This window comes from Trachymyrmex cornetzi, unplaced genomic scaffold (assembly GCF_001594075.2).
Source record: "Trachymyrmex cornetzi isolate Tcor2-1 unplaced genomic scaffold, Tcor1.1 scaffold466, whole genome shotgun sequence".
Lineage (NCBI taxonomy): Eukaryota > Metazoa > Arthropoda > Insecta > Hymenoptera > Formicidae > Trachymyrmex > Trachymyrmex cornetzi.
Window position 1 is genome coordinate 127,059 of NW_017299465.1, and position 10,564 is coordinate 137,622.

The following is a 10,564-nucleotide window of genomic DNA, read 5'->3' on the forward strand; positions in this document are numbered from 1 at the left end:
GAGCAGAGCCACTTGGTTGTTATTATCAACGTCACTAGGAAGATAGTCCGATCCCATCCCGGTACCACGATCGAATTAGTAGGGATTCGCCAAGCCGCCAGGCTACTACGACGTCTGGTAGGCGCGAGTGATTGGTCCTTCTGCACGGATTTACCGAAACACCCCCAAAACGGCAACCCGTCGTCGTCGTGGTGCTGCCGGGGCCCCGCCGTTAGCCGCGAGAGATCGCGAGAAGGGAGTTTGGGGAGATCGGCGGGAGGATCGGCCTGTTCGTACACGACCAGCACCGGTCACTGGTACGCCGCTTGCTGGCGGCCCAGTGAGATGGAAGAAAAGTCCTCTGCCCGATTCTCCGAATATCTGTTCGCCAAGATGGGCGGGCAGGACGTCTCGGCCTCTCAGGGTCCCCGCAAGGTGACCGCCGACACCAGAAAGTGGATGCGAGAGAACCTGCTACTCTTGGTCACCTTGTCCGGCGTACTCTTTGGCGTAATTCTCGGTGAGCGACGGAAATGTTTCTTTCTTTTTATTACGGAATACTAACAAAGCATTTTAAAAACTGTAGTTTCAGAATATTTTTTTGAAGAAGCTGTTTTATTTAGAAAAGAAAAGAGAACTTTTTCGTTAATTTCTAATTTTTAATTTTTCTTCTTTGCGTTAATTTCAATATAAATGCCGTACATGTAATTATTAAACAATATTAAATGAAATAGTTAAATAAAATAATATTAAGTAAAATTATTATTATAACTTCTAAATAATTAATAATACTTGATAATAATTTTGAATTATTTTGTACGATTGACTGTTGTTTGCAGGCGTTGCTGATGTTGAAAGACACAATAAGTAAAACAGAAATTAGGTAGAAAATAACTTGCACGATATAGAATATTTATTGTATATCGCAATCGTTAGTCGCGTTTCAATATTCCATCTCCTTACGTCAGCTATAAATTATGACCACCATTTACAATGGTTATCATATACATGATCTTTTTAGTAGTTCTATGTATGGAACTAACTACGTATTATTTAGATTTTAATCTTATTCAACCCAACAACAATTTTTTTCAGTCAGCAATTCTTTTATCACATCAAAAAATCTTAATGTCTCTTTTTACACTCATATAAAGATCTTATAATAATAAATTTATGCAAATGTTATAAATGATCGAAAAGCTAAATTAATCTCTTTAACAAAAACTTTTTATTCCGTAATATAACGCACACATATAATCATAATAAATACCTGTGACGTGTCGAATGTTTATAGAAATTTGACGTCAGCGGTAACACAATACGCTTTATGCTTACAATACAATTGAGCTTTTCGCATAGATCGATTTTACATGTATATCTCGAACGACCTAGTTCGAAATTATCATTTCGATTATGTAAAAATAAGCAACATCTTTTATCTCGTTAAAAGATGTTGCTCATCGAGATGTAAGGTTTCCTTTATAAATTTCATCATATTGATTCCTCTTGAAGCCAATATAATAAGGACTATGTTATCGCGTTTATAACACAGTAATGTACAGCTATTGTGAATATATTATTTGTTTATCTGCGAATGTTAATAAACGTTGAATTATATTCAATTAAGTGAGAATTGATTTTATTAGTTCCAGATGTACAGTGTTATAGAATTGAAATGATTTATTTAATTATAACTGAAATATAACACGAAGAACGTTTTATGAAATCATTAAATTACTTAATAAATCTGTACATTTGATGTAAACACACATAAGAATTAACGATTAGTAAAAGTATTAATAAAACAATCAATATACAAGTGGATGTTACAGCTACAAAAAATTTTATTTCTAACTTGATTCGGTATCTGATGGGCGAACGTATAACATCCATAGATACTTGTCTATAAGTAGAAACGTTGATGGTATTGTAATAATTTAAACGATGCCGCTCGATAGATCAGTCTAAATCAAAGCTTTCATTCATATTCTCTTTTTAAAGATGTAGAATTCAAGGTTACACTGTTAGTCCTCACATTGTCAATTTTTCTATCGGTTTTTTAATACAAGTGAAGCAATCCATTATTTGTATCACCTATCTCGATGAATGATTCATTTGAGAAAACATTATGCTTTATGCTTTATGGCCTTTATGAGGACGTAGATAGCTTATACAACTAATTACCATTAGATAGAAAAGAAATTGCTCAAACCTTCACCTTTTCGCCAACCGCGACGCCCCTTCTTCGCGATTGAATAATAAACCAATTGACCGTAATAAATTTAAATATAGTTCAAGGACAAGCATCCTGTAGAAGTTCTTAAGAGTTTTATACGAGCAAATGAAAAAGTAAAGTTTTCGTGGTGCAGAATCGCGGATTAATCTGATAATATCTCGTCGCAGGGTTCGGTTTGCGACCTCTGGACCTTGGAGACGATGCGGTGATGCTGATCAGTTATCCGGGAGAGCTTTTTATGAGATTGCTAAAGCTAATGATTTTACCTCTTGTAATCGCCAGCCTCATATCAGGTGAGCTTTTTCTCTCAGCTTGCATCATATACACGGTAAAGTGTACGTCGAATCGTAATCATTTTTATGTATCAGGCTCAGCGAGCTTAAACGCCAGGATGAACGGAATGATTGCCGTTCGAACTTTGGTGTACTTCATACTAACGTCCTTACTCAATGCTGTGCTTGGCGTAGCCCTAGTACTCGTTATTCATCCCGGTAATCCCGGCATCAGGGAATCGATCGGTCCTTCGCATCACGCGAGAGCCGTTAACATATTAGACAGCCTGCTCGATCTGGGAAGGTAAATTATATCTACGATGTCTCTCATCGCCCGATATCGATTCTGTCAATATCAATAATGCACACAGACTCTCTTGGAAGTTTTCCTATTAAAAAAAAACGGAAGTTCAATGGAGTATGAAGGTCAATACAGATATGTGAAACGATAGGAAAATAATGTTAATCAATTCCGATTTGTTTTCTTTTGAATTGCATTTAAGCGTCTCGCTGAATTTGTTGACTATCGTAGCTTTCGAATCGCCAACAAAAATAGGTCGAGCACTTCCGCTGCGGTACTCCACTGCGAAAACTTTGAGAAATGTGTGCACGATGATAACGCGACATTGAAATAATATCGATCTGTGATACTCTCGTCGTCGTTGAATCATTGTGGTAATACAGTTATCTAAGTCGGATTAAGGTCGTGGCATTTCACGAATCGTGAACTCAACTAAATGAAATTCATCGTGATCGCAGATACTACTCGTCTAGATGAAAATAGTTTATCGATCGTACGTGTTTTATTCACGCTAGGCGCGCTCAAAAAACGCCGTTTAAAAATCGCGCAACGCCCAGCGCGGTTCTCCAACGTTGGATTAAAATCGAGATATCGCGGCTCGGTTATCGGAAATCATTTAACAACTGTTCGCTTCAGTGACGCAATGTAAGATCGTTTTTATTGAAAAGTTGCCATAGCAGCTTGCGCCACTACTTAATCAATGTGTGAGGGCTATGAATAAAACGAAGGCCGCGGGAATGGCGTTATTTTTAAAGTGTGCAGCCCTTTCTCATGTAACACGCGAAGATTCTGCCTAGACTTATTTAATGTATTCAGTCTAATATTTGAAATATATACGATTTTGAATTAATGTTTTCGCAGGAACATGTTTCCGGACAATTTGTTTCAAGCAGCTTTCCAACAAGTAAGAATATCCCGATTCTTACGATATAAAAATGAAACGAAAAGAACTCGATATTGAATAATGACGTTGTTACAGGCGCACACAGTATATGTCCCGAAAAAGCAACCTTTCCAGAACGTCACCGATCAGTTACCAACGGCAGTCTTGGGGGATGAGGAATTGATGAGAGTGGTACAGTACAGAAGCGGCACGAACACTCTGGGTATAGTTTTCTTTTGCTTGGTCTTTGGTACGTTCCTGGGAACACTCGGCGAGAAAGGTCAGGTCGTTATAGATTTCTTCAAGGCTGTGTTCGAAGTCATCATGCGAATGGTCTCAACTGTAATGTGGTGAGTGTCATGAAAATTGGAAATAACTTTATGTCGCTTTATAATGGAATGAAAATGTTTGGCTTCCAGGATGACACCCATCGGCATTACCTCTGTAATAGCGGGCAAAATACTTGGCGTGGACGATCTGGTACTGGTGATGTCGCAGCTGGCGTGGTTCATCGTCACGATCGCGATCGGTGTGTTTCTCTATCAGCTGGTGATCATGCAGCTGATATATGCGGCCTTCGTTAGAAAGAACCCCTTTAAATTCTACGCCGGCCTGGCCCAGGGTACCCTCACCGCCTTCGCCATGGCATCAACGTGAGTCGTCGATCTTCGAACCCGAGCCCGACCTTGAGAGAATCCATTTCGCCTGCCTCACAGGGCCTCGGTCAACGTTGTGATCGTATTTTCTGACCTCGTAGCCTCCGTCCTTCATCGGTTATCTTCCGCAGATATTCTGTACTTCCTTCCTTCCATCCTTTTGTTTCTTGTCACGCGGACCTTTTCTATGTTTACGCGAAATGGAGCTGGTCTGTCGCGCGATTGATATAGTGCGAGTAATTAATTTCAAAACATTTTAACGCCGTAAAAGAAAATAGACAATGAGTGATACGTGGCGATGAAAGACGTGTATTGATCGAATCGATTGATGAAGACAATATGTTTCAGCCAGCTGGTGTGGAGGCTTTGCGAGGCCACAATCCCGATATTCCTTTCCAAATCATTCGAGCCAGCTTTACATAACTTTCAGAAAAATTGCTTCATATAATCCTCTTGCTTAGTTTCTATATAAAAACGTTGTGGAAGAGCTGGCCAATTTCCAAATTATCCTTATTAGTCTTTCTTCCATATATGACAATCTCTTTTAATGTTTGCTTGCGAGGAGAGCTCGCCATGCCACATGAGAAAGAGAAAAAGAGGGAAAGAGGTATGCAGTTCCGGGTAGCACTTAGAATGCTGATACTACCGGTTCCCGACTATCAAATCATACGAACTTCCGCAAGCTCGTAGCCAGATTGTTACGCAAATCGGAATTTCGTCGTCGTGCAAAATATAACATATTATTACGACAAATTAAAAATTACGGGATTACTTTCAAAATACAGCAGCGTTATCGCGAAAAGTGAAACTACTCGGCAGCGATGTTGCCCAAACCGGCGATCTGCTGACTCCGTGTTACCTGGACTGATTCGCGGTGTGGAAGTCTTCTAAGGATTCCCATAATCGGTATCTTCGAACTCTTCTCTCGCGATGGCGAGGAAGGGGAAGAAGAAACCGAGCCAAAGGAGACCTCCACGCCAAACCATACGATTAATTTTAAGTCGTTTTTAACAATGAATTGGCGTAACTGAAAAAATATTGGTTGCTTGTGCCGAGCTCGCTCTTGCAGGTACGACGAGGATGTCGATGACCGGCTGTACTCCTGAACAACGTGCGATTATTTATCTCTCTTGAATAATTCATTTTTGAGAGTCACGCAAAGCAACGATCATTTTTTCAGTTCGCACTTACGAATCAAATTCAGTTTGCACCTCTGAAATCCTTCCTTTCTTTCTTTCAGTCCAACATACGTCTAATTCTAATACGAAATGAATTTATCCTGTACCATTCCAATTATTCCTATTTCCATATTCCTGTCACTGTCATTCCCTCCCCCTTTCCCACCTGGTATTATTACTTTTAGCAGTGCTCAATATTGTTTATGATCCAGCTAGGTTTTATACAGTTGTTATCTAACTCAATCTGTTTCTCTGTGGATTAACTGTTTCCAGAAGAGAGCGTACACAACTGTGCGTACACTGTGACTGACTGAGAAACTGTTCTCAGTGTATCTGAACAGAGACTGTATGAATATCATGATGATGTATTAGAACACGCACTGCACGCGGCCTTTTGCAGGTGGTTGACTCTGAGAGACAGAGGGTAGCGCTTGGTAAGTAATTGATGGCCGCAACATGAAGGTACATACGATTGTCTGTTGTAGAATCCACTATGTGGTGGGCGATGCGGCCTGGCGGATATCCTGGCAAATTGTGATCTAAGCTAATCCCGGTTGATTTTCAGGTTGTTCTCACGGTCATTCTGGCAGTTGTTCTGGCACTCTTTCTACTATCCGCAGTTAATAATGCGTCGATATTAATTCCGAGTATTCTTCCTTCGTTCGGATACCGTTTTTCTGTAACCCTTTTGTACATCCGTTCTGTTTCAACTCAAGCCTTGATCGGTTACATCTCTGAGAAACTCGATAAATAAACCATCGCTATATCTGTCCCGTGAATTTACGCCAGAATGACCATCACGACTGCAGCGACAGGCAACGTGGAGCGAATCTTTCTACCATCAACGGAAATGTGCTTTGCCCGATTTTTGCTAACGCAGCTTTGTACAGGGCTGCCGCACTTCCTGTGACTTTTCGTCTGATGACCGAGAAGCTCAAAGTCGACCCTAGAGTCACCAGATTCGTCCTGCCGATCGGTTGCAATATCAACATGGATGGTACCGCGCTCTTCGTCGCCGTCGCCAGCATATTCATTGCCCAGATGAATGGTATCTTCATGGGCTTTGGGGAGATCATCACCGTTATGTAAGTCTCCCTTGCCTTGCAATAAGCCTTTTTTACCGAATCAATTTTTTTTTATTTTATCTAATTATATATTTAATTATATTTAATTATGTATTTATCGTCTCATTTTTTATTATCATCTCGTTTTGCAAAGTTTGACGTCCACTGCTGCTTCCGTCTCGTCGGCCTCGGTACCAAGCGCTGCGCTCGTTCTGCTGTTAGTTGTCCTAAGCGCTATTGATGCTCCCGTTAATGATGTTTCTCTTTTATTCGCAATCGATTGGTTTGTGTGAGTATCAGGCAGAATATTCTTTTATTCATAAAATGTCTTGTCTCATAACATGTCCTATTATTACGATATGCTACGAGATAAACTAATAAAAGTCTCGTTTCTAAGAATTATAGGAAAAGAAATATCATATATGTTATACTTTTTTTGAAAATCCTTTCAACAATTAACAAAATATTTTAACATTACCTGTTAATATGAATATAATTTTATATCGATTAGGGATCGGATAAGAACCACCAATAATATGCTAGGAGATTGTTACGCCGCTGCAGTTGTCGAGCAGCTCTCGAAAAAGGAATTGATGGCATTGGACGCAGCAGCTTATCAAGTAAAATACAAAATAATTATAAAATAACTTTATAATTAATTACGTTGTGTTAATAACATACTGAAACTAAAAAAGCGTGTTTAATGTTTACTAGATAATTCGTCTCATTTGTTCCTGCATGCAAAACGGTTTTTATTTTCACGCTGATGTAACAATGCGCAATAATTTATTTTTAGTCGGAGACTGTGCTGCCAACCACTATCGCAAATGGATGTCTTACGGCCAACAGGGTACCTGATCCTGACACCGTTGTTGTCGAGATGCAAGACGACGCGCGGATAACGGGGATCGCCAAGTAAACACGCTTGTTGGTAGGGCTAGGCTATCACTTTGTACGATCATTATAAGATCATGTCAGTTTATTAATAACATCGCTTCGCGAATCGCTGATTTATCTGCCAATTAGCAAACGGAAGACTTGACGGGAAAAAATGAAGATTGTCAAAGCCAGCTAAGCTTGATAAAATTCACACGCATTTTGCGCACACATTAAATCTTCCTTGTCATAAGAATAAACATTAAACAAATGACAATTTCGCATTTTTTCTGTGTCAAGTTTTCAAGTTGAATGGCAAAAGCGTTCTACAAATTTCTTCCTTTCTTTCAGCTTCGGAATATTACACATGTCGAGAAGTGTGACGGAAGAGACCGTTTGACTAATGGTTAGTCCGGCGAAGTAATTTAACATCGCAGAATCTCATCAGTAAATAAATTGATTCTGCCATCTGTTTGAATTGTTCAACGAGGATCAAAAACGTACTTTGCGCCAAATGCGCGTTTAGTTCCTCTTTTTGTTTTAAACAATCCTCGAAGATTCATCAAGATCTTTCGTAAGGAGTTTTATAAGACAAGATGGAAGCTCTTGCGGAAAATGCGATTGCTAATGAAGACTCGAAGATATTTAACTGTCAATAAGAACGGACTACATGTTACATGTGCAGGTACAGCAATAAAAATTGAAATTACGATCGAGGCTTCCAAAGACTCGAAGGTAGCGCATTTTGTCAATCGTTGTGACGATAATAATTACATTGGATATCGTATAGGCAAAAAGTCGGGATATAAGTCGTTCAACGACTTTTAAAGGGATCAGGCTGGATTAATAAAATATTAATTCGATTGACCGACTCACATTCGAATAAATGATAGATGATGATCGTAGATTAACGATACACCCCTAGTAAACCCCGTAGATGATCGACGTTAAAGACCGTTTCTACGATCGATTATATTAAACAGCATGTCGAATGTGGTGCCTTATTTTGCGCCAAGCAGGCAGGCGCGATGAAAGTAAAATGTCTTGCCTGAGTTTTTTTTTCTTTTTCGGGTATACCCTCGCGTGATATATGTATCGCGTGTAAAACGCCGATTCCAATATATCTGACGCTTCTCGATGTGACTTAGAACATCCTAGCTCCGAAATCTGAAGATTGCAGAGCACGACTGTCATCAGTGACGCGACGAATATATAGCTTTCTATCGGAAATAAAGAAATTTTTTACGATGTTTGCGGAGGGAGCTTGATGTGATAACTGTTAGGTAGCTATGTGCATACTACACATATCTAGAATAAAATAAATAATGTTTTAATTACCCTATAATGTTATTACTAGAATACAGTTATTACTAGGCTACATTTAAAAGACCGCTCGCTTCGCGTATCGCGTACCGATTACGTCACTGATCACAATCCAAATTAATGAGGGGAGAAATTAAGAAAATTATACGGCAACAATATACGTGTTCAGCGGAGATTAATATAGACTCCACGCTGAAAATACAGCAAAGAAGACTTACAAGCGAGTAAAACTTTAAATAGATTTTAAAAGCCATATCGATCTAACTATCGGACCATTAATTGACGGAAACTGATGTATAGAACCTTCCTATGTGTTCTGCTTTTGAAAAACGAAATGTTTTTGCGAAAGAGTGCTTATCGAGACAGAAATTGAAACCTTGGACGTGTATTTTGTTAAAATTGGAGATAACATTTTATACTATTTCAAAACTATTTCAAATTTTTAAAAATAAATTTCTCTTTCATATGGGAACAAAAAGTATTTGAAACTTTCAATAATGTTCGTTTATATTAATTGTAATTATACGGACGTCCAAGATTTTATCTCGTCGCACTCTTTTTCGATTAGTGCTCCCTGTCGTAGAAGAACATACCTTCCAATATGATGTTGTCCAGATCGTAGATTAGAATAAACAAGTTCGTGTTTTTCGATCGTACGTGGAAGATTATACTAATTCTTCTATGAATGACAAAGAGAACGGAATATTTAAATAGCGCAGCTCATTGTCGGGCGCCCACAAGACTGGATATACAATATGATAATACCATTTTGCTAGACGTAATACTGGGTAAACGATTCCTATACATGGTTTCGCTAATACTAGGCACTAGATAGGTAGGTCGATACGTGTTTCATCGTAGAGACTGTTTAAATGTACAAACTGTTTGAGAAGATAGAAAGAGAGTACGTAGTATTATTTTTAGCAATTATTACTTATTCATCCATATAAATTGCAATACATTATTTAAATTCTCTTGGGAGTTAATTTATTCGGAATAAATAATATTATTTCACGCGCGCCTTTTATGGAAATCAACCGAAAAGTAAATGCAAAACTGGATTCTTTTATTTTTTGAATACTCAAAGCAAGTATTAATAAAAATATTTAGAAATTATAAATTGTAAATGGTAATTTGTATTTTGCCGTAAAACATCGAAATGGCATCGAAATAGATTATGAAAAGAAATTAGGGAGGAATCATAAACTATGGAACAATTTATAATTAAAAGTAGAAAAAAAACTTGCTACTTATAATTGATAATTATTTTTTAAATTTAATTACGAGTTAATTTTGTTAATTATAATTTTTCTATTTTGTTAAAAATATTATTTTAAATGATATATCGGGTGCTCCTGTTACTCGGCACGTTTTATGCTCAAGCATTGAAAAAGTGGGATACTACATAATAGCTGCGAGAGTAAAACGAGTGGAGAAAACATGGAATAAACTTATCAAAATAATCCGAAGAATACGTGTATACTTGTAAGGCTCAACGTGTTGTATAACAAAAAGCAGATTTATACGTGGAAGCATTTGGTCTTCTTTATTAAAAATCCCTGTCGCTTTCCCTCTTTCCAATTTCTTATTAGATAATGTGTTTTGCGTGACAAATTAAAATTAGTAATTAAATTAATTTTATTCGAATAAGATGAGTGTCGGAATATGATAAAAAAATACAACTTCCTAAAAAATTCATTTATTTAAGGCCCACATCGCATTAAGGCCCTCAGCTTGGAAGTCTTTGTACAGAGAACAATTTTATATAAAATTACATACATTTATATATATATATA

The 10,564-nt window shown here is 37.9% G+C and overlaps 1 protein-coding gene across 1 annotated transcript; it reads left to right on the top strand.

Annotated features, from left to right (window-relative positions):
• Positions 1 to 7,845, top strand: Eaat2 (Excitatory amino acid transporter 2). The gene is made up of 11 exons (XM_018513329.1): positions 1 to 499; positions 2,383 to 2,508; positions 2,584 to 2,791; positions 3,650 to 3,692; positions 3,768 to 4,021; positions 4,091 to 4,324; positions 6,396 to 6,590; positions 6,724 to 6,858; positions 7,081 to 7,189; positions 7,366 to 7,484; positions 7,797 to 7,845. Exons 1-11 carry the CDS (start codon positions 325 to 327, stop codon positions 7,843 to 7,845), a joined length of 1,647 nt encoding a protein of 548 aa, XP_018368831.1. The 5' UTR covers positions 1 to 324.
• The last annotated feature ends 2,719 nt before the right edge of the window (positions 7,846 to 10,564 follow it).